Below are 24,655 nucleotides of genomic sequence, written 5' to 3'. Positions count from 1 at the left end.
ATGTTTTGCAACTATTGCAGGCCTCTGTTTCTTTTCTCTTTGTAAACCTGGTTCAGCCTGTTAAGGAGGAGTGGTGTGTACTTCTCTTATTCATGACCTCTCACTCTCTTCGCAAGTTTCGGTTGTCACCAGCCCTGCAAATGTGTATGACATGTCCCTCTCCCTGTGAAAGGGTTCAGGGTGGGGGTTGGGGTGGCACTGAGGAGCAGGTCTAGGTGTAGTCTAACCTGTTCTCCAGCTCAGGTGGTGGTCAGAGAAGGCATTTAACTGACAGATCCTCTTAAATTGACAGAACAGCTGAGGTACAGAGGAGACAACATTGCCTGGGCTTTTGGAGGACTCTAAGACGTTGACAAGGTGAGTCCTTCCCATCCTATGCCCTAATCCGATCCCAGCGAAGCCCCAGCATACAAAGATGAGCTTTATAAGCCTTCTGTTGCCATTAGAATGTGATATTTAACATTGTCGTTCGTGCTGCTGGTACAATGGGAACTTTGTTGGGAACTCAGTTTAGTGATCTTGTATGTAGAGTACAGAGGCCTAACAGTTGTTCATCATGCTGTGTTGAAACTAGTAATGGATTTATAGTTTCTGCAATTTTATGAAATTCTTTTAGTTTTATATTTGAAATGTTTTGCTAAACAGATTAAATGGTCCCTCATGAAATTGCCTTGACTTAAATGTAAAGGAGCAGGTGAAGGTAGTAAATCATTTGATTCGTGTGCCCCTACGACTTGATTTGTGTGATATCGACATTTGTGGGTGGATGTAGGGTCATATTCCAGTAATGTATTTTGCCACATGGGTTATTGTTGTTGGCTGATTGTTAATGAACTTGGCGTCACCCTGAAAGATAGTTTGTCAAAATACCTTGCCCAGAACTGTAGATTGATCAATGATTGGTGAAGTGGATTTTGCTAGTGTGGTACTATTCATCAAACATATAGGGCTGGTTTTCCAGGCGCACATTAAGCCTAGTCCTGGAATAGAATTCTCCATTGAGATTCTCCAGTTGAGCACGCTCTTTAGTCCAAGCTTAATCTATGTCATGGAAACATGTGTATTGTGTCTTTTATAGTACCCTTGTTACTTAATATCTCTGAGGTGTTGCTGTTGCATTACGTTCTTCATAGTGGTAAAATGAGAATGAAGCCACCATAACATGATGAAAAGGTATACAGCATTTCAATCATTGTCTCATAGAACTAATTTTACATATTTAATGTGTTGCATACCAAGCCAAGCCATTCATGCTGTATTTTTGCTGGTCTATGAAGCCACAATTATAAACCCACAACTATTGACTTGCTTCAACTGCCTTATATCTTCTTTTACTTCTAATATTTATCCTCAATTGAAAAATAACTTTTTTCCTTTTCATGAAACAGAGAGACCGGTTAAAGTTGTAACCAAACTTATGTGGCTTCATGTTTTACATTTTCACAGAAGGCATTTGTGGTGGTGTAATAATGTATTGTTTTGAAGCCAATATCATGACACTCATAATTCCACTTACACCATTTCTTCTTTCTGACATGCTGCCCACCCAAACCCTCATTATCACAATGCAGGTGAACGTATTGACATTCATTGAGAGTAGTGTGTGTGTAGGTATGGCATGTAGTAGAGTAGTAGGTATGGCATGTAAGCTAGCATGTGTCTCAACCAACTGGTTTGCAATACATTCCCCTGAGCATCCTGGCACGGGGCCATGCCTTGGATTCCTGAGGCGTGAGGCTGTAGGTGGGTGTCGCTGTCAGTCTGGCAGCAATAAATTAAAGGCAGAGAGCTTTGACAAGCTTTAGCATGGATATGAAGTATTATTGTCATTATAAACATTAAGAACACCTTCCTAATATTGTGCTACACCCCCCTTGCCCTCAGAACAGCATCAATTTGTCAGGGAATGGACTTTACAAGGTGTCAAAAGCGCTCCACAGGGATGCTGGCCCATCTTCACCCCAATGCTTCTTACAGTTGGTTCAAGTTGTCTGGATGTCCTTTGGGTGATGTGCCATTCTTGATACACACAGTAAACTGTTGAGCATGAAAAACCCAGCAGCGCTGCAGTTCTTCACACAAGCTGGTGCGCCTGGCACCTACTACCATACCCCGTTCAACGGCACTTAAATGTTTTGTCTTGCACACATACTGTCACGGTCTTCCTCCTCTTCATCTGAAGAGGAGAGGCGAGAAGGATCAGAGGACCAAAATGCGGCGTGGTATGTGTTCATAGTGAATATTTAATTAGAGAAAGTACTGAACACTGCAACACTATACAAAAACAATAAACCAATGACGACCGTGAAGCTACAAAAATGAGACCTGTGCTGACACAAGCCACTAACATAGACAATCACCCACAAACAAACAGTGCAACCCAGGCTACCTAAGTATGATTCTCAATCAGAAACAACTAATGACACCTGCCTCTGATTGAGAACCATACTAGGCCGAAACATAGAAATCCCCAAATCATAGAAAATCAAACATAGACTGCCCACCTAACTCCCGCCCTGACCATACTAAATAAATACAAAACAAAGGAAATAAAGGTCAGAACGTGACACATACATAATCCATGTCTCAATTGTCTCAAGGCTTAAAAGTCTTTCTTTAGCCGGTCTCCTCCCCTTCATCTACACCGACTGAAGTGGATTTAACAAGTGACATCAATAAGGGATCATAGCTTTCACCTGGTCAGTCTGTCATGGTAAGAGCAGGTGTTCATAATATTTTGTATACGTAGTGTATAGTATAGTCCGGCTATTCCCAAACTGGGGTATGCGTACAATGCCGTTGGGGGTACTGCCCCCTTATTCGTGAAAGCACCGAACAACAGACAGAGAGGTTAGACAAACGAAGAGGCGCAAATATGATGAAAACTACATTGATTTGGGGTTCACTTATATTGGGAGTAGTGCCTTTCCTCAGCCATAGTGTGTTATATGTGCAAAAGTACAATCTCACAACTCGATGAAACCTTCACTCTTGTGCAGACATTTAGAAACTAATCATGACAATTTGAAAAATAAGCTATTGGAGTTTTTTGAGTGAGACTTAAGACAACTTTCAAGTAGTAAGACATGTATAAAAGCAACAGATACCATTAATAAGAAGGGGCTAGAAGCGTCTTCTATGGTGAGCTACCGAGTGGCTAGGACATGCAAGCCCCATACCATTGTGGAGGACTTAATTCTTCCTGCTGCCACGGATATGGCTTGGACAATGCTGGGGGAAAAGGCCAAAAAAACGATGTCTTCATCAAACACTGTTTCACGATGCATCAGTGACATGGCAGGATATGTTTTAAAACAATTACTGCTTTGCATACAAGCCAGTGAATTCTATGCGTTACAGCTGGATGAGTCAACAAACGTGGGGGCCCTGGCAAAGCTCCTGGTGTATGTCCGTTACGTTTATGGGGGGTCAATTAAGGAAGACATCCTCTTCTGCACACCACTGGAAACCAGGACAAGAGGAGAGGATATTTTTAAAGTACTGGATAGCTTTGTGACATCAAATGGACTTGGTGGTCAAGATGTGTTGGTATCTGCACTGATGGTGCAAAAGCCATGACAGGGAGACATAGTGGAGTGGTAACGTGCGTGCAAGCAGTTGCTCCCGACGCCACTTAGGCACACTGCAGCATCCACCAAGAGGCTTTTGCTGCCAAGGGAATGCCTGGCAGCTTGAAAGACGTTTTGGACACTACAGTGAAAATGGTTAACTTTGTTAAAGCAAGCCCCTGAACTCTTGTGTATTTTCTGCATTGTGCAATGATATGGGCAGTGACAATGTAACGCTTTTACAACATACAGAAGTGCGCTGGTTATCAAGGGACAAAGTATTGACACGTTTTTTTAAATTGAGAGACGAGCTTAAAGTTTTCTGACCATAATTTTCACTTGTCTGACCGCTTACATGATGACAAGTTTCTCACACGACTGGCCTATCTGGGTGATGTTTTTTCTCACCTGAATGATCTGAATCTAGGATTAGAGGGACTCTCCGCAACTATATTCAATGTTCGGGACAAAATTCTGGCTATGATCAAGAAGTTGGAGCTCTTATCTGTCTGCGTTAACAAGGACAACACACAGGTCTTTCCTTCATTGTATGATTTTTTGTGTGCAAATGATCAAGCTTACGGACAATGTCAAATGTGACATAGCGAAGAACCTGAGTGAGCTATGTGAGAGTGGATTCTCAGCCCTCACTAGCATGAAAACTAAGTGCATGCACAGACTGTGTGTGGAAAATTATTTAAGACTGAGACTCTCTCCAATACAACCCAACATTGCAGAGGTATGTGCATCCTTTCAAGCACACCCTTCTCATTAACCTGTGGTGAGTTATTCACAATTGTTGATGAACAAATAAGGTTTGTATACGAGCTCTTTGTCACCTCCCATGAGCCGGGTTGTGACAAAAAATCACACTCGTTCTTATGTTTAAAAATGTATCGTATAGTGTGTGTGTGGCAAGCTTACAGTGATGGCAAAAAACAACATTTTAGAGTGTGCTGACCCTGGTGCTAGAGGGGGTACGCAGCTGGAGGTTGAATGTTTGAAGGGGTACGGGACTATAAAAGTTTGGGAACCACTGTATTAAAGAATTTGGCTGTACATCCAACAGGCCTCACAACCGCAGATCACGTGTTACCACGCCAGCCCAGGATCTCCACATCCGGTGTCTTCACCTACGGGATCTGGAGGTTGAATGTTTGAAGGGGTACGGGATAATAACAAGTTTGGGAAACACTGGTATAGTCCAATTTCTATTTTGGTTGGTTGTTGCATGTTATGATATAATAACTCCAGTTTTGATGCGAGAATGTAGTAATAATGTAATATGTAGTATTGTTTAGAATGATAGTTGTCTTCCCCTTTATTGAAATGAGTGGCATTCCTAGGCCATAACACATCTTTTGTGTGATGAATTGTTTATCATTTTGTATGAGTGGGGTTAGGGGTCTTGAGATGTAGCAAAAGTCTAGGAAAGACTATTCAGTTGTAAGTCTGACCAGAGAGATGCATTAACTCGGTTCTAAAGTGTTGTCACCTGCATAAAAAGTAGTTTTACTTCAAAGAAGTGGTATGCGTTTGTGTGTGTGCACGCATGTACATGCATGTGTGGATGTTTCACCCAATGGGCTCGGAGAGGATGTGGTTTCCTGCTAGCTACAACTCTAAAAAGTTGCACCAGTTATATCAACACATACAGATATTATTATAATGTGAGGAAGTTTTGTAATTATACTGAACAAAAAATAAAATAAAAGGCCACTAAAATGTGCACAGATATCTCAAGTTTTGAGGGAACATGGAATTGGCATATTGACTGCAGGAATGTCCACCGGAGCTGTTGGCAGATAATTTAATGTTAATTTCTCTACGATAAGCCGCCTCCAATGTCATTTTAGAATATTTGGCGGTATGTCCAACAGGCCACACAATAGCAGACCATGTGTAACCAAGCCAGCCCAGGACCAACACATCCAGCTTCTTCACCTGCTGGATCGTCTGAGACCAGCCACCCAGACAGCTGATTAGACTGTGGGTTTGCACAACCAAATAATTGCTGCACAAACTGTCAGAAACCGCCTCAGGGAAGCTCGTCTGCATGCCCGTTGTCCTCACCAGTGTCTTGACCTGACTGCAGTGTGGCGTCGTAACCGACTTCAGTAGGCAAATTCTCACCTTTGATGACCACTGGCATGCTAGCGAAGTGTGTCCTTCGCGGATGAATCCCGGTTTCAACACTCCCGGGCAGATGGCAGACAGCGTGTGGGCGAGCGGGTTGCTGATGTCAACATTGTGAACAGAATGCCCCGTGGTGGTGGTGGTGGTGGTGGGGTTATGGTATGGGCAGCCACAATCAACAGCCTGATCAACTCTATGCTTAGATATATATATAGATTTTTCATTATTCTGTCACAAAATGATAGGAGAAAATTGTCCTTGAAGATGTTTCAATGTCCATTTTAATGTAGTGCAAGATAAAACCCTGTAAGATTGTTTTATATCTGCTTCTTAAACCACATTATTAACTGCACCTCACTACTTTTTTGTTTTTACAGGTTATAGTGAAAATTTTTCTTGATATGCTGCTGTAAATATACTTCAGAAATCATGGTGAGTGAAATACTTTATTTATACAGTTTCCTGACATTTCATAACCTTTCATGCTTCCCATTAAAGAGGCAATCTGCGATTGGTACATCCATTTTTTTTACTTTTAAATTAATTATACCCATTGATTCATGAAGAATCTAACTTAAAAAGCTTAATTAGCTTAGTTCCACTGTCATACCCCATCGGAACCCAAAATACATACACGTATGTTGCTACATTGTTAGTAAACAATTGATTTATAAACCAACACTAGCTTTAAACCATGTTAAAACTATACTTTTTATATCATGGTTGGTCAGTCCTTGCATCCAATGAATTTGAGAGTGGTTTCATTTCTCTAGCCTCACCCCTCAACTTTTTTACAAAAACAGTGTTTGAAATGCAGATTTTCCCTTTAAAAGAACAGAAGCATTGAGGAAGTATGTTCTCCTAAAAACAAGCTATCTATCCTGTTGAAAATCAGATCCTAAAACCATGCAAATATTTTGTCTTACCAGAGTCTTTGAATACTGCTCACATACTAATGTAACTGTTACAAACAGTTGATGCTTAAACTTCATGATAGTGACTACAATTGATTTGATTTAATTGTATTTCACTGTTGACATCTTAGAATGGGGAAAGTCAGCAAAGACGTTATTCCGAAAGCTTGGTCCTGGAGGATTCAGACAGAGGAGGAGTTGTCATCACTGGAATCACAGACCCTAGAGTCACTAATAAGAGTGGCTTGAAAGAAGGTAAAGTGTCACAGATCAGATAATTTCTGCAACAACAAAAAACATTCTTAATTATAAAATGTAAAGCATATGTACGTTTTGTTATTGGTTGTACATACAGTGGGGCAAAAAAGTATTTAGTCAGCCACCAATTGTGCAAGTTCTCCCACTTAAAAAGATGAGAGAGGCCTGTAATTTTCCTCATAGGTACACTTCAACTATGACAGACAAAATGAGAAAAAAAAAATCCAGAAAATCACATTGTAGGATTTTTAATGAATTTATTTGCAAATTATGGTGGAAAATAAGTATTTGGTCACCTACAAACAAGCAAGATTTCTGGCTCTCACAGACCTGTAACTTCTTCTTTAAGAGGCTCCTCTGTCCTCCACTCGTTACCTGTATTAATGGCACCTGTTTGAACTTGTTATCAGTATAAAAGACACCTGTCCACAACCTCAAACAGTCACACTCCAAACTCCACTATGGCCAAGACCAAAGAGCTGTCAAAGGACACCAGAAACAAAATTGTAGACCTGCACCAGGCTGGGAAGACTGAATCTGCAATAGGTAAGCAGCCTGGTTTGAAGAAATCAACTGTGGGAGCAATTATTAGGAAATGGAAGACATACAAGACCACTGATAATCTCCGTCGATCTCGGGCTCCACGCAAGATCTCACCCCGTGGGGTCAAAATGATCACAAGAACGGTGAGCAAAAATCCCAGAACCACACGGGGGGACCTAGTGAATGACCTGCAGAGAGCTGGGACCAAAGTAACAAAGCCTACCATCAGTAACACACTACGCCGCCAGGGACTCAAATCCTGCAGTGCCAGACGTGTCCCCCTGCTTAAGCCAGTACATGTCCAGGCCCGTCTGAAGTTTGCTAGACAGCATTTGGATGATCCAGAAGAAGATTGGGAGAATGTCATATGGTCAGATGAAACCAAAATATAACTTTTTGGTAAAAACTCAACTCGTCGTGTTTGGAGGACAAAGAATGCTGAGTTGCATCCAAAGAACACCATACCTACTGTGAAGCATGGGGGTGGAAACATCATGCCAGGACGAGGACCAGGACGACTGATCCGTGTAAAGGAAAGAATGAATGGGGTCATGTATCGTGAGATTTTGAGTGAAAACCTCCTTCCATCAGCAAGGGCATTGAAGATGAAACGTGGCTGGGTCTTTCAGCATGACAATGATCCCAAACACACCGCCCGGGCAACGAAGGAGTGGGTTCGTAAGAAGCATTTCAAGGTCCTGGAATGGCCTAGCCAGTCTCCAGATCTCAACCCCATAGAAAATCTTTGGAGGGAGTTGAAAGTCCATGTTGCCCAGCAACAGCCCCAAAACATCACTGCTGAAGATCTGCATGGAGGAATGGGCCAAAATACCAGCAACAGTGTGTGAAAACCTTGTGAAGACTTACAGAAAACGTTTGACCTCTGTTATATACCCTTTGTTGGCAATGACAAACTATTGAGATAAACTTTTGTTATTGACCAAATACTTATTTTCCACCATAATTTGCAAATAAATTCATCAAAAATCCTACAATGTGATTTTTAGGATTTTTTTTCTCTCATTTTGTCTGTCATAGTTGAAGTGTACCTATGATGAAAGTTACAGGCCTCTCTCAGAACTTGCACAATTGGTGGCTGACTAAATATTTTTTTGCCCCACTGTATAAGAAAACGACAGAGCCATTTTTTAAACCCTCCATTTCTTCTACTGTTTTAGGCGATGAGATTGTCGCTGCCACCATACATCTTAACCACCTTAATAAAGATGACCTGATGAAAATACTTAAGATCATGGAGCCTTATGAAGACAACATGAGTTTTGTGACAAAGCCGGATCTGAATGCCAGCGTCAGTCTCAGCTCACTGGACAGTGGTCTCAAAAGTCCCGGGGATGTACGTTTCAGAATCAAATTTACTTCATGATTTATGTCAGCAGTCATTACACTATGCTCAAGGTTCTTTTTAATTTCTGAACAATTATATTAATAATGTATTATGGATCAATACCTTAGTATTTGTCCATTGACTACCACTTAATTGCTATTTGATTGTCTACAGATGCTCAAAGATACCTACAGCAGAATGCAGCGAGCAGTTGAGGCACCATCTATTGAGGTTAATGGCCTCAATGGACAATTAAATGCAGAAGGCTGGTTGAAGAATGAAATCAATGGTCCCGCTTTGAATGGGGTATTGCCCAATGTGACATTGGACACACCTGGACCTGATGGAGGTGCAAAGTTCCCCACCATTGGAATGTCTGGACCAGAAATGAAAGGAGCAGATCAGGAGGGCACCCTCACACACCCTAAAGTCAGTCTATCAACACCAGAGTTCAGCACTCCAGATGCTTCACTTGACTTGGAGAAACCTGAGGTTAAGACAAGTGGATTGATGTACAAGCCTCCAAAATTCAAAATGCCTCACTTCAAACTACCACACGTAAAAGCCAACGCGCCAAAGGGAGATGTGAATGTATCAGCAGATTTAGAAGGCCCTGGTTTCAGTGGAGAGCTAGAGACACGAGACCTGAACCTCTCATCCCCTGATGTGGAAATCAAACGCCCAGATTTGAATGGGCCAAATGCTGTCTTGAAAGCTCCAGCTGTTGACATAGAGGCTCCTTCTGGCAGATTCAAATGGCTTACTCTCACAAAGCCCAAGTTTGGATTATCTGGACCAAAAATGAAGGGACATGAAGTGGACATAGATGCTGACCTGTCTGCACCTGACATGAATCTGTCCACTCTAAACATTGATGGAGAGATAAGCGCATCAGATGTAGACTTGAGTATACCAAAAGCTGAGGTAGATCTGCAAGCTCCAGATATCGACATTGAGGCTCTCTCGAGTAAATTTAAATGGCCTCATTTAAATAAACACAAATTTGGTCTTCATGGGCCCAAAGTCAACTCCCCTGGTGTGGATGTTAAGGCAGATCTGGAGAATACAACAGTTGATCTTTCTGTCCCAAAGATTGAGGCTGAAATGAGCAACCCAGATTTAGAACTGAATTTACCCAAAGCAGACCTCAGCAGCCCTGAGGTAGATGTGAAGGCCCATGTTGTTGATATTCATCCTCCCACTGGGAAACTTAAGTTCCCAACACTCAAAAAGCCCAATTTCAGGCTCTCTGGACCAAATATAAAAGCTCCAGACATTGATGTTGATGCAGATCTGAAGGCACCTGACCTCAGTCTCTCTGTCCCTGAAGTTGAGGCAGGGCTTAACATGCCTGATTTGCACACCAATTTGCCAAATGCAGATATCAAAGGCCCTGAAGTAGACCTGAACGCATCAGAAGTGGACATTGAGCCCGTTTCAGGGAAATTAAAATGGTTTACTCTAAAAAAAACAAAGTTTGGTCTCTCTGGACCCAAGGTTAAGGGTCTTGAAAAATTGAATCTCGCCCCTCCAAACGTTGATGGAGAAATAAATGCACCAGATGTAGATCTTATTTTACCCAAATCTGACCTGGAAGGCCCAGAGGTAGATGTTGACACTGATGCCCATTCTGGAAAATTCAAGTGGTTCAACCTAAAGAAGCACACAGCTGATTTGAAAGGTCCAGATGTAGATCTTCAAGCACCAGAGGTCGACATTAAGACACCCTCTGGAAAGCAAAGATTTCCAACTTTAAAAATGCCCACAATTAACTGGTCTGGACATAAGGTGAAGGGACCAAAGCTTGATGGTGATCTGAAGAGAGCAGAATTGGACCTATCAGCTCCCAAGTTTGATGTGAATTTACCAGGAGCAGATCTCCAAGGCCTTGATCTTAACCTCTCCACACCATCAATTACAGCAGACATTGCTGTTCCAGATGTAGATCTTCAGGCACCAGAAGTTAACATTGAGGCACCCACTGGAAAGAAACGATTTCCAACTTTAAAAATGCCCAAAATTAACTGGTCTGGACATAAGGTGAATGGACCAAACCTTGATATTGATGCTGATCTAAAGAAAGCAGATTTGGACCTCTCAGCTCCGGAGGTTGATGTGAATTTACCAGAAGCAGATCTCCAAGGCTCTGATCTCAACCTCTCAGCACCAGCAATTGAAGGAAACATCGCTGTTCCAGATATCAATGTCAGTTTGCCTGAAGCTAACCTCAAAGGACCAGATGTAGATTTAGATCTTGATGCTCCCTCTGGAAAATTCAAGTTGCCTAAACTAAAATGGACAAAAATAAGAAAAGTAAAAGGACCAGAACTTGATGTTGATCTTAAGACCCCAGAATTAGCTGTTGATGTTAATTCACTTGAAGCAGATCTGAAAGGGCCTTGTCTCAACTTGAAAACAACAGATCTCAACCTTTCAGCACCAGCAATTGAGGGAGACATTGCTGCTCCAGATTTCAATACCAGTTTGCCTGAAGTTGACCCTGATGCTCCCTCTGGAACATTCAAGTTGCCAAAATACAAACTCCCAAAATTCAGTGTAACAGGGCGAAGAGTTAAAGGACCAAACCTTGATGCTGAGCTAAAGGCCCCAAAATTGGATGTCTCTGTTCCTGATGTGGATGTCAGTTTGCCGGCTGCTGACATCCAAGCCCCTGTAGTTGAGCTGAAAACACCCGACCTGGACCTTTCTGCTCCAAAGATTGTGGGAACCATCGCTGCTCCAGATTTGAGTGTCAGTTTGCCTGAAGCTGACATCAAAGGTCCAGAGGTAGATCTCGACACCCCAGAAGTTGACCTTGATGCTCCCTCTGGAACATTCAAGTTGCCAACATTCAAACTCCCCAAAACCAGTTTAACAGGACCAAGAGTTAAAGGACCAAACCTTGATGCTGAGCTAAAGGCCCCAAAATTGGATGTCTCTGTTCCTGATGTGGATGTCAGTTTGCAGACAGCTGACCTCCAAACCCCTGTAGTAGAGCTGAAAACACCAGACCTTTCTGCCCCCAAAATCAAGGGATCTATGGCTGCTCCAGATTTGAGGACCAATTTGCCTGAAGCTGGCATTAAAGGTCAAGCGATAGATCTTAAAGCCCCAGAAGTTGATCTTGATGCTCCCTCTGGAACATTCAAGTTGCCCAAATTCAAACTCCCCAAATCCAGTTTAACAGGACCAAGAGTTAAAGGACCAAACCTTGATGCTGAGCTAAAGGCCCCAAAATTGGATGTCTCTATTCCTGATGTGGATGTCAATTTACCGACAGCTGACCTCCAAGCCACTGTAGTAGAGCTGAAAACACCAGATCTCAACCGTTCTGCCCCCAAACTTGATGATGAAGTGAATGTACCAGAGATTAGAATGAATGTACCCAAAACTGATCTCAAAGGACCTGGACTAGTTCTAAAAGCTCCAGATGTAGACATTGATGCCCCTTCAGGCAAATTCAAATTGCCCCATTTTAAGCTCCCCACATTTGGCCTTTCAGGTTCTGAACTGGAGGGACAAAACCTTGACGTTGAGACACCTGACATTAAAGTTTCAGTTCCCAGAGTTGAGAGTCGACTTGAAGCCCCAAAGGTAGATATAGCTCTACCTCAAGCATACCTCAAGCTATCAGATCCTAATGTTAAAAGTGATATCAGTGCTCCAGATGTAAATCTAAGTTTACCAAAAACGTACCTCTCTGGCCCTGAGGTAGAGTTGAATGGTCCTGATCTAAGTCTCTCTACCCCAGAAATGAAAGTAAGTGTCCCAGACATTAAAGGCCCTGATGCCAAGTTTAAAGCTAAAGACGTTGACATTGAGGCTCCCTCTGAAAATCTGCCACATTTTAAGATGCCAAAGTTTGGTCTCTCGGGGCCTAGAATAAAGGGCACAGAATTTAATGCTAGTGCAGATGTAAATACACCTGATGTGGAAGTTTCAGTCCCCAAAAATGAGGGAGAGATTAGTACCCCTGAACTGAGTCTCTCTGCTCCTGGCATTGAGGCCAGTGCTGACATGCCAGATTTGGATGTAAATGTACCAGAAGCTGACCTCAAAGTAGATGTTGAGGAAGAGGGAGACACTCACAAAAGTACATTCAAATGGCCATTCAAGTGGCCAAGCTTTAACTTATCTGGCTCAAAAGGTAAAGATTCTGACATGGACGATGAGGAAGAATCAAAGCGTGATCAGGTGGAGGTGCCAATGTTTACATTTCACAGACTGCCACAGAACAACAAGATTGAGAGTGCATTCCAAGATGCTGCCAAGGCCCTTGGTGAGGCGATGGACACGCCAAAGCTTGAAGGAGGCCTTGAAACAGCTGGCGTAGAGGTCAGTTTGCCTAAAGTGAATGAAGGACAGAAGGTGACATCACCTTCAGGACTTATTAACATCATGGAGCGGTTGAATAGATTTAAAGCAAAAACACCCACAGCTAATGTCTCCCTACCAGAAGTGAAAGGTGAGCTCCATACCCCTAGCCTTGATGTCAGCTCTACCTCAGACGTAGATAGTTCCACTAAGCTTAAAAGAGGGACTTTCAAAGTTACAAAACCTGAATCTGGGATAGGCCTGGAATACCCTGTAGTGGACTCAGAGGGAAACGATAGCATGTCAATAAGCCTCTCCAATATGCTTGGTCTGAATATCAAAGAGCCCGATACAGATTATTGATAGTTTCCAGTCATGTGAACCTTACACTTGGGATAAACCAACATGATTGTAACTACTTTGTAAATACATCAATTTGTTCATGAGTTGACTCCATTTTAAGGATGTGTTTTGTCTCTATGTACAAACAAAACAGAAACATGTAATTATTTGTTTGTCGATTCTCTGATAACTTAGTTAATCCATATGCTACTACATATATATTCAAACAGTTGACAGCAAAATGAAGGAAAATATGCTCATTGGCTCTATGTGTACTCAAACGTATTTAAATTATGGTAATGTTTCCCAAATGCTGTTCACTTGGAAGTTTACTTATTATTATTTTTTTACAAATGCCTCAGTATTGTATCTTTCACAATTCAGACATGTTTCACCCATAAAGGAGACAATCTTTATGGAAGCTGTCATCTTCACATTTTAAGCTAAAACAATTGTTGAACAGTGAAATGTAATTCTACTATTAATTTGTTATTTCCTTCTCCAATAAACTACAATATGTCTATATGACTCAATTTATTGATGATTGACAATAAATTATACTGTAATTGACTACAGCAATATGTAACAGTATTATATTACATGGCAGGTTTGAATTCCTGTTTGATTGGATATTCATCAATGAAATTAAAACAAATAAACATGAACCAAGTTGATATAATCATCACACACACAGAAAGCTCAAACTTTCATGGAAGACTTCCTATAGTAAACCTTTTTTTCGTCACTTGTATTTTCAATGTTTCCGTACCTGTAGATTTCCAGTCATTGCGCTAACACTAGTTAGCATTGGTTCACAAAACTACCGCGAATGTCCTTCATACTGCACGCAGAGACATACAAATGGTATCCAAGAGTTCAACTGATGCAAGATTCTCACAGTATCCCTTAAATAGTATTTTAATTGACATGATTAAAGTAAATGATGATATGAGGATATTATATATTTTTTTTAAGTGTTATTGAGGGAAAGTTAATAAGATTAGCAAGAATATGCAAAACATCTAGCTTTTATTTGCTTCAAGTGGGGTTGGGGAGAGGAATTGGAACCACATTCAATATAAAGCGTAAGGGCAAATTCCTAATTAGAATTCAAACTGTAGTGAAATTGAAAAACACAATCTCAGCTTCATCAAACTATCCCAAGATAATTAACTCATTAACTATGAATACGAACAATACATTATTTGGAGATTATTCCTATTTTTATGAGACTATAAAGACCAAAACGCAACACTGTCATCTTTGCCATATGATATATACTACATTAATTCTTATCATGGTCACTGTTCTAAAAAAATTACAATTGATGAACAATTCACCTTTTTAATCTCGTTCTCCTTTTCCCACCTCACCTTCTTTACGTGCTGTTGGTTAACACAGCTCTACTTTTTATGCTCTAGCCGCCTCATTATTTTTGTGGGTACACCAACACTTGAACACACAACAATTCAGAGAATGAGGAACCTTTTGAAAAAGAAAAGAATGTGCCGGTTGAGATAATCTGAACTACAGTATTGGTAACAAGTACAAAACGACAATCAGTCCCATCAAGTCCTCAACTCCACAGGAGTCATAACATGTGATCCAGTTGTCTTTTGCACACCAAATCATCTAAAATCCGGGAACCACTGGTTGTTAAATAAATAGGCTTCTGATAACAAATGGTCCAAGTCCCTGTTGTCATTGCTAATTCAATAAAGTGGATAGCGATTAATGAGGGCTTATGTGATTAATGAGCATTTTGCCAGCGTGAGGGCCAGTCGTTCTCCATCCAGCGTTGCAGAAGCCGCAGCACATCAATGCGCTGGTAGACCCGGCAAAGTTCGGTGAGCTCAGTGACGGTCTTGTGGTTGTTGCGCAGCAGGAACTCTTGTGTGGGGCTGTGGCACATTGAGCCCTGGGTCCGGTGCTCCAGCAGAGTCAGCTCATCATAGCTCATACCCCAACGGCTCGCAAAGTTCTTCCAGTTCTTGACAGTGCAATGATTTGGATCCAGTTTAAGACGCAGTAAGTCAAGCAAGTCGTTGTCATCCATTAGGTCACTGATCTTTGGAGGTGGAGCTGAGCAGCAGCACTTCTCACATTGGTTGTTCAAGAACTGCAGCTCCTTGGGGAAGTCTAAGGGGTAGGGATTGGGGCAAGGGAGAATGGAATTACCAACAGCCTTGGAAATATACAGTGCACATGAAAATGATTAGTCTACTATTTTGGTACATGTACTGTATGCAAATGTAATGCATCTGTCTTGAAAGATGTGTTGCTATAATCTATCTACAACATGTGTTTGGAAATGTTGTTCAGGGGTATAGTATATATCATGATAAAATGAAAATTACCTGGTGAGATGGAGCCTGTGCAGATGCACTCTACACCATCTTCCACTGGCTGTATGAGGTTGGATAAAACAAAACATTACATTCAGTTCTAATTATAGAGAGGAATTAACTACAATATGATTCAGAATATCTTACAGCAGTGGTTCCCAAACATTTTATAGTCCTGTACCCCTTCAAACATGCAACCTCCAGCTGCATACCCCCTCTAGCACCAGGGTCTGCGCACTCTCAAATGTTGTTTTTTTGCCATCATACAACTAATAATCAATAATTTAGCTCTTTATTTAACGATCTTACATATGAAACCTTATTTGTTCATCAACAATTGTGAATAACTCACCACAGGTTAATGAGAAGGGTGTGCTTGAAAGGATACACATAACTCTGCAATGTTGGGTTGTATTGGAGAGAGTCTCAGTCTTAAATCATTTTCCACACACACATGCTAGTGAGGGCCGAGAATCCACTCTCACATAGCTCACTCAGGTGCTTCGCTATGTCACATTTGACATTGTCCGTAAGCTTGAGTTCATTTGCACACAAAAAATCATACAATGATGGAAAGACCTGTGTTGTCCTTGATAATGCAGACAGAGAAGAGTTCCAACTTCTTAATCATAGCCACAATTTTGTCCCGCACATTGAATAGTTGCGGAGAGTCCCTATAATCTTAGATTCAGATCACAGGCGAGAAAAAACATCACCCAGATAGGCCAGTCGTGTGAGAAAATGGTCAGTAAAGAAAACTTTAAGCTTGTCTCTCAATTAAAAAAAAAAAAAAGTGTCAATACTTTGCCCCTTGATAACCTGCGCACTTCTGTATGTTGTTAAAGCGTTACATGGTCGCTGCCCATATCATTGCATAGTGCAGAAAATACACAAGAGTTCAGGGGCCTTGCTTTAACAAAGTTAACCATTTTCACTGTAGTGTCCAAAACGTCTTTCAAGCTGTCAGGCATTCCCTTGGCAGCAAGAGTGGATGCTGCGGTGTACCCATGTGACGTCGGGAGCAACTGCTTGCACGTGCGTTACCACTCCACTATGTCTCCCTGTCATGGCTTTTGCACCATCAGTACAGATACCAACATGAGCAGCAGCTACGTTTGGCTACATACGGACCATTAGTGTAATTCCCGCGAGAGAGTAACGGTTAATGTGATTGGATGTTAATTATTTGACTAGGCTACCTGTATTTGACATTGTGTTGTTATTTCGTTGAACACTAGATGGTTTAATTAAATGTTTGGCAGTGAAACGAGGCTGCTCAGGCGAGAAAAAAACCTCACCCAAATGTATAGCCCTGTTGGAAAATATACATGGACGGTTTGAAAATGTGAATAAATAAATAAATAAATAAATAAATAAATAAATAAATATAAAACATGTGAATCACATTTTTATTTGGAATACCTGCCTTACAGTATTCTAATTGATAGTATTAAAATAACACAACCTTTTTAAACCAACTCACAAACCTTTTCCTATACGGAAACAAGCGATCATTCTCACTCATTAAAACGGTCTTGTGGTTTTGACACCAACCACTAGTTCCAGTTACAAAGGCTCAAACATTACAGACCAGGTCATGACATTTCAGATGCTGGCTTAGCGGTTGGAGTTATCTTTAGTAATCTACAGTTTACAGGAGCATCCTGTCAAGGCTCATCACCACATTTTCACATTAATATGAAACTAACACAAAGAAACTACACTATCTCAGTGTAAGTGAGCCCATCACCCACCTGTCTTATTCTGTCTGAGAGAGGTGTAAGGTAGCCAGGTGGCATGGACCTCAGCTGCAGTGTCACTGTATCTGGAAAGGACAGATCGAAGGTATAGATGAATATTGTACTTTCTCATCAGAGGCCCTAGAAAGGCACATCAGTTGTGTGAACAGATGTATTGAGTTTAGAGCACCTACCTTGAGGTTCTGTGACTTGGACTGGATAGTTGGACTTCAAGGACTAAGAGACACAAACACAAATGTTCAGCTTTGCTACAAAATGACACTGATGGATTCTGATCTTTATAGTGATAGAAATATTTGAAGACAGAGAGATAGCAATTCAAACACAAACTGTGGAGAAAAATTATACTGTGTTGGATAGCAAAAAGTGGCTTGTTGCAACTTGCTTCTATATTAGTCCCTGGGCGTAAGAAATCCCAGCATAATGTTCTCAACTATGGTTAAATTACTTTACATGGCTATTTTCTGAAAACATGGCCTTTCTCAGTCTACTCAGACTGAAGAGTTAGCACTCATTTTGTTCTATTCTTTTGAAATTAGAAAACATTCAATTAAATTCAGACTGTACATTTCTTAACACTAGTTTGTTTCTGATGATAGACGGCCATACCATTTCTGCCATGAAGCTACTAGTATCTGTGTCCTCCACTGGTTCAGAGATGATTCTATCTGTCAAGACAAAACAGGGATATTACATGAAGAGAACAATGGAAAGGAACATATTGCAGATGTTATATATAATGATGGCTGATGGAAATGATGGAATGCAGTTTTTCAACTAAGCAAATATCAGAATGAAGAGGATACATTAAATCTGAAATGATTGATTGTCCTGGGTCCTGACATAGTGGACATGGACACACATGGATGAGTTGCAGATGTACAAAGCCCTCAATTTTGGCTTTAAAACATACAGCTAAGTCTAACTGACAAAATATAGGAAACACCAACATAAAGTGTCTTAATAGGGTGTTGGGCCACCACGAGCCAGAACAGCTTCAATGCACCTTGGCATAGATTCTACAAGTGTCTGGAACTCTATTGGAGGGATGCAACACCATTCTTCCACAAGAAATTCCATTATTTGGTGTTTTGTTGATGGTGGTGGAAAACGCTGTATCAGGCGCCGCTCCAGAATCTCCCATCAGTGTTCAATTGGGTTAAGAACTGGTGACTGAGACGGCCATGGTTTACGTTGTTTTCATGCTCATTAAACCATCCAGTGACCACTTGTGCCCTGTGGATGGGGGCATAGTCATGGTATCCAAAATAATGGCCTACTCAGTATTTTTATACATAACCCTAAGCATGATTGAATGTTAATTGCTTAATTAACTCAGGAACAACACATGTGTGGAAGCACCTGCTTTCAATTTACTTTGTATTCCTCAGTTGCTCATCTTTACATTATTTTGGCACTTACCTGTACCTCTACAAGGTCATTCAGGCTTCCATCAGTCTGCATCATTGTAAGGCTATTGTATGAGACCTGAGGGCTCCAAATAAAGATCTGCTCTGACTTTTCTGGCCTTTCTTAGGTTACATTCCATGAAGCTGACACTCACTTCGGCTTAGATGGGAACATTGGGTTTGTAAACACATTCAAGTGAACTAAAGACCATTTCCTATAGCTACATTAAGTTAGTGACACAGTTGAAACTGTGCCAGGCAAAGATCTCAAATGAAAACACGTGGGTGGACTTCCTCGTACCAGAGACAACATTTTCAGGGTTCTCACACATTGGTGACGTGAGCAAACATATACACAAACTGATGCACCGTATCCAATTTTACCACAGCAAATGTTATTATAATGGAGCTGTAAGGTCACTCGCACCAGGGGCCTGTCAGTCTGTCATTGATTGAACATATCACCATCAAGAAGGGACATTTTGTCAAGACGTCAAATAACTACTAAAACACCCTCACGAGTTTTGATTGAACAAAATTATTTTCACATATTCTAGTCATAGATCACGGTCCAGCAACTGTGATCATTTCTGTGCAGGCTACAAACAACTTAATTGGCACACACTGGTTCAATTAATGTTGAATTAAATTACATTGAATCAACGTGGAATAGATGTTGAATTGACATCTGTGCCACGTGGGAAAAGAGTACATTTTGCAGTATTTTCTGCATATTGTCATATTGCAGTGTTTTCTCAACTGTTTCCTACATGATTATGATGACAGTGAGACAAGAGAGGACCTGCCAGTTACCCCTCCATATGCCAAGCTCTCAGTAAGATCAATAACAGCAGAAGAGTTAGTGATGTTTTATGCAGTGTCACTGTAATAACCATGTAATTGCTGTTGCATACATAGAAATAGAGTCTCATTCTAGGCCTGCGGTTGCACAGAGTTATGTACAGATCCTTTGGTAATGCATACTCACTCTACCTTGCTCCTTATTAGTGCATGCAATGCTGAGACACATCAGCCCCACATCCCCTACTCATCAACTATAAGCAGAAACCCAGCTCATCTCAGTATTGTTTCTGCTGCACAGGGAATGCAGAGACATGTACCTACTCGCTCAGGAACAAGTTCAAGAGATGAAATATAAGCCACATCATAATAACGTTAGATCCCTCGAGGCCATGATTCCACAGAGATGAACCTACATTTTCTCCTTTTTGACCACCCATGCCTTTGCTGCTAAGATAAGTCAAGTTTTTAAACATTTAATCAGATTGTGTAACGGTGCATTTGCTCGGCAGTGACAAAGGCACACAAATGGCTTGAGATGAATGGCGTGCTGACGTGCTAATACCTAACTCAATCCATGCAGTTTCTATCTCTAACACAAAGATGGACAAATGCCTCGTTGCCTCGTCTATGCACGGTGGATGATTGAGGGTTGTGTGTGTGTGTCTGTGCTGGAAAACTCAAGTTCCACCATGCTCAGCACGAAAAATAAGTTATGTGATTTGTTGAGTGAGATGAGGCGTACTTTGCTGACCTAAAGCCTTCGGCTGCTGTAAAGGCTTCGGCTACTGTAAAGGCCTTGGCTGCTATACTAAAATTAACAACGCAATAGTAAGAAATAATAGAGATCTTGTTCTTCAAGATATGCTGATGAGGACAACGTTTCAGTATTAAAAAAGCAGACATTTTTATGAAAGAACCAGAGCATTGTGCAGCAGTGGGGTATTATTGTTCTGCTCATTCAAGTGAAAAGGCATCTTCAAGACCCAACAAATATCTGTTCAAACAGATCACAGAGTAAATGTAATTCATTTGCATGAGCTCAAGGGGTCAGCTCACATTTTCACACACCAAAACAACCATTTATATTTGCAAACATTATTGATTAACCATTTAAAATCATTATAGATTCACAGTGAAAACCAAACATATAAAATGTGGGGTTATATTTTTTACAACATTGACGTTTAAAAAAACAGCCATTTAGGTTTGATTCATCAGGGTGTCCAAAGTCTCAAATTTGAGATAGCATAAAACTGTTATGTTTAATCACGTTAGTACAGTTTGGCATAGCCTAGGCCTACCCTACTCACTTTTATCACTGACAGAATTTTACATTTTCCAACTCCCACACATCTTATACATCCACTGAGAGCAGTGGAGGATACTCAGATTAGGAAGGGGAGGACTATCTTCCTCAGTGAATTTCATAAAAATTCAAATAGTGAAACATTAAAAAAGTTAGCCTTTTTAGATAAAACTATACTAAATATATTCATGTCACCAAATAATTGATTAAAACACTGTTTTGCAATGAAAGTCTAGAGTAGCCTCAACAGCAGCTAGCTTTCGTCCTCCTCTGGGTACACTGACTTCAATACAAAACCTAGGAGGTTCATGGTTCTCACCCCCTTCCATAGAATTACACAGTAATTATGACAACTTCCTAAGGACGTCCTCCAACCTATCAGAGATCTTGCAACATGAACTGACATGTCCACCCAATCAAAATATCAGAGAATGAATCAAGTACTGAAAGCATAAGCTACAGCTAGCACTGCAGTGCATAACATGTGGTGAGTAGTTGACTCAGAGAGAGAAGGACAATTGTTGAACAGTTTTGAACAAATTAATTTCTTCCAAAATTAAGGAGAAGCGAGAGAAAGAGCTACGTAGCTATATTTGGTTGTATTTTGTCTTACTTTCACTTAGCTAAATAATGCAGTGAACTGTGTTTGACTGTTATTAGGGGCATATTCATTCCGCTGAATCTGTTCAAAAATATTTCTTAAACAGAACGAAACTTGGATAAAAATACCTGAATTTGTCCAATAGAAATTCACATTTGCAACTGTTGGACTAATGATTACTCCATAGATCAGCTAGATGCAGGCAAGAGTGTGCAAGGCAGTATTGAATGTGTCACTGTCTGTCACCTTGATTACTGAAAATTCTCTGTTGTAAACGTTAATTCATAGGCTATGTAGTAGCAACCTTGTGAGTTACAGAGAAATTTAAAGTGTCACGTAGAAGCCTAAACCTATCAATCTTACATTGAGCTGGGTGATAGGGTCTATAGACAATCACACACTACAAAGGGAAAACCACCCATGTCTTGCTTCCGGACATTAGCTTCAAGATGTCCACCATTGTTCCCGTACCCAAGAAAGCAAAGGTAACTGCACTAAATGACTATTGCCCTTTAGCACTCATTTCTGTCATCATGAAGTGCTTTGAGAGGCTAGCTCTTTCTCTCGCTTCTCTCGCCCTCTACCTTACCTGACACCTTAGACCCATTTCAATTTGCTTACCGCCCCAATAGATCCACAGACGATGCAATCGCCATCGCAATGCACACTGCCCTATCCCATCTGGACAAGAGGAATACCTATGTAAGAATGCTGTGACGATAGCTCGGGAACCTGGGTCTGAACCCCGCCCTGTGCAACTGGCACCTGGACTTCCTGACGGGCCGCCCCCAGGTGGTGAAGGTAGGAAACAACCCCTCCACTTTGCTGATCCTCAACACACGGGCCCCACAAGTGTGCGTGGTCAGCCCCCTCCTGTACTCCTTCTTCACCTATGACTGCATGGCCATGCACGCCTCCAACTCAATCATCAAGTTTGCAGACAACACAACAGATTACCAACAACGATGAGACAGCCAACAGGGAGGAGATGAGGGCCCTGGGAGAGTGGCGTAAGGAAAATAACCTCTCACTCAACGTCAACAAAACAAAGGAGCTGATTGTGGATTTCAGGAAAAAGCAGAGGGAGCATGCCCCTATCTATATCGACACGGCCGCAGTGGAGAAGGTGGAAAGCTTAAGGCCAAAAAGATCATCAAGGAAATCAACCACCCGAGTCACGGCCTGTTTACCCTGCTAACATCCAGAAGGCGAGGTCAGTACAGGTGCATCAAAGCAGGGACCGAGAGACTGAAAAACAGCTTCTATCTCAAGGCCATTAGACTGTTAAATAGCCATCACCAGCCGGCTACCACCCGGTTACGCAACCCTGCACCTTAGAGGCTGCTGCCCTATACACATGGACTTGGAATCACTGGCCACTTTAATAATGGAACACTTGTCACTTTAATAAATGTTTAAATAATGTTTACATACTGCTTTAAATCATCTCATATGCATATACTGTATTCTATTCTACTATATTTTAGTCAATGCCATTCCAACATTGCTCAATCTAATATTTATATATTTTTTTAACTCCAGTATTTTACTTTTAGATTTGTGTGTATTGTTAGATACTACTGCACTGATGGGGCTAGGAACACAAGCATTTTGCTACACCTGCAATAACATCTGCTAAATACGTGTATGTGACGAATAAAATGTGATTTGATTTGAATGGAATATGAACGACAGCCAGCCAATATGCTGTAATAGAAATAAGGACATGCTCATAAAAAAATGTATCATCCTCCCTCATCTTAAACTGCACCAACCACCACTGACTGAGAATAAGGTGCAAGTCCCTTACAGTCATTGATACAGGAAGGGTTTTTTTATGTTTGGGGAAATGCCAGTTGTGTGAAGAGAACATTGAAATGGAACCAATAAAATGCAAGTTCTCTGTTATGTCAATACATTCTTACAACTAAGATGTGGAAATATGTATTCAGAAAAAAGTTCTTATAGCCTACATTTAAAAAACAAATCAAAAGGACATTCCAAATTTACAGTCAGACTGTCCGTTTGTAAATTAGTAGGTTGTTCAAAAAGCACACAACCCACTGGGGAGAGACGTCATTCAACGTATATTTTTAACCCACATTTCCCCGTTAGGCGGTCATTGTAAATATGAATTTGTCCTTAACTGACTTGCCTAATAAAGTAATGTGTTGGGTGAAAAACTACGTGTATGTCTTTACAAATATACTAATTAAATCAGTTTTCCACGTTGAATTGTTTGTTGTTGAAATGACGTGAACACAACGTTGATTCAAACAGTTTTCGCCCAGTCGGAAGATGTAGATTCAAACATGCGTTAAGGATGACATTCATCCACAACCAGTAAGAAGCCTATAGATAACATACAAGAGGACCATAAACGACATATCTATATAATTTAAACATTTTAAATAAAAGTGCAGACTTACCGAATGGCTCCTTAAACGCCTTCAAGCTATTCATCTTGACACAAATTGACGTACACATAAGAGAAAAGTCCGTTGCACCTAATAGTAAAATGACAGCGTCTGATAACAAAATTGATGCGGAGTGGCGATACGACTTCGGCGACTGAGTACCCGAGACTGAGCTGAGGGGGTGGGAGGTTAAAGATGATGTAATGATGATGATGCTGCTCAATAGTAGAACAAGTTCAGACTTCAATCATATATGCCTCTTCTCTGATCAGAAGTGTCTCATGTCGAGCAACTTCCCGTACACAATGGAAGACATGTCATGGAGGCCGAAAGACCTGTCTGGAGATTAACCATTTAAGTTCCGCCATTACTACATGACCCAATAACTTTCCTTAGCCGAGGCGATGCTATTGAATACTATATAGCCAAGGAATTATATACAGTCGTGGCCAAAAGTTGAGAATGACACAAATATAAATTTTCACAAAGTTTGCTGCTTCAGTGTCTTTAGAATTTTTGTCAGATGTTACTATGAAATACTGAAGTACAATTACAAGCATTTCATAAGTGTCAAAGGCTTTTATTGACAATT

At 40.9% G+C, this 24,655-nt stretch overlaps 2 protein-coding genes across 2 annotated transcripts; one reads left to right on the top strand and one right to left on the bottom strand.

The window, feature by feature from the left end:
* The first annotated feature begins 311 nt into the window (after positions 1 to 311).
* Positions 312 to 13,502, top strand: LOC139411155 (neuroblast differentiation-associated protein AHNAK-like). The gene is made up of 5 exons (XM_071157050.1): positions 312 to 357; positions 6,083 to 6,137; positions 6,751 to 6,874; positions 8,599 to 8,774; positions 8,940 to 13,502. Exons 2-5 carry the CDS (start codon positions 6,135 to 6,137, stop codon positions 13,440 to 13,442), a joined length of 4,806 nt encoding a protein of 1,601 aa, XP_071013151.1. The 5' UTR covers positions 312 to 357; positions 6,083 to 6,134; the 3' UTR covers positions 13,443 to 13,502.
* A 438-nt stretch (positions 13,503 to 13,940) lies between these two features.
* On the bottom strand, positions 13,941 to 24,370 carry LOC139411158 (EDAR-associated death domain). Its single transcript, XM_071157064.1, has 6 exons — positions 24,076 to 24,370; positions 18,136 to 18,194; positions 17,700 to 17,742; positions 17,521 to 17,591; positions 15,779 to 15,827; positions 13,941 to 15,560 (listed from the first exon to the last, which is right to left on the bottom strand). The coding sequence occupies exons 1-6, from the start codon at positions 24,131 to 24,133 to the stop codon at positions 15,172 to 15,174; spliced, it is 669 nt and encodes a 222-aa protein (XP_071013165.1). The 5' UTR covers positions 24,134 to 24,370; the 3' UTR covers positions 13,941 to 15,171.
* Positions 24,371 to 24,655: the final 285 nt, after the last annotated feature.

Source organism: Oncorhynchus clarkii, chromosome 1 (assembly GCF_045791955.1).
Source record: "Oncorhynchus clarkii lewisi isolate Uvic-CL-2024 chromosome 1, UVic_Ocla_1.0, whole genome shotgun sequence".
Classification (NCBI taxonomy): Eukaryota; Metazoa; Chordata; class Actinopteri; order Salmoniformes; family Salmonidae; genus Oncorhynchus; species Oncorhynchus clarkii.
Note: the sequence above shows the minus strand (reverse complement) of the source record. Positions and strands in the feature narration are given on the sequence as shown.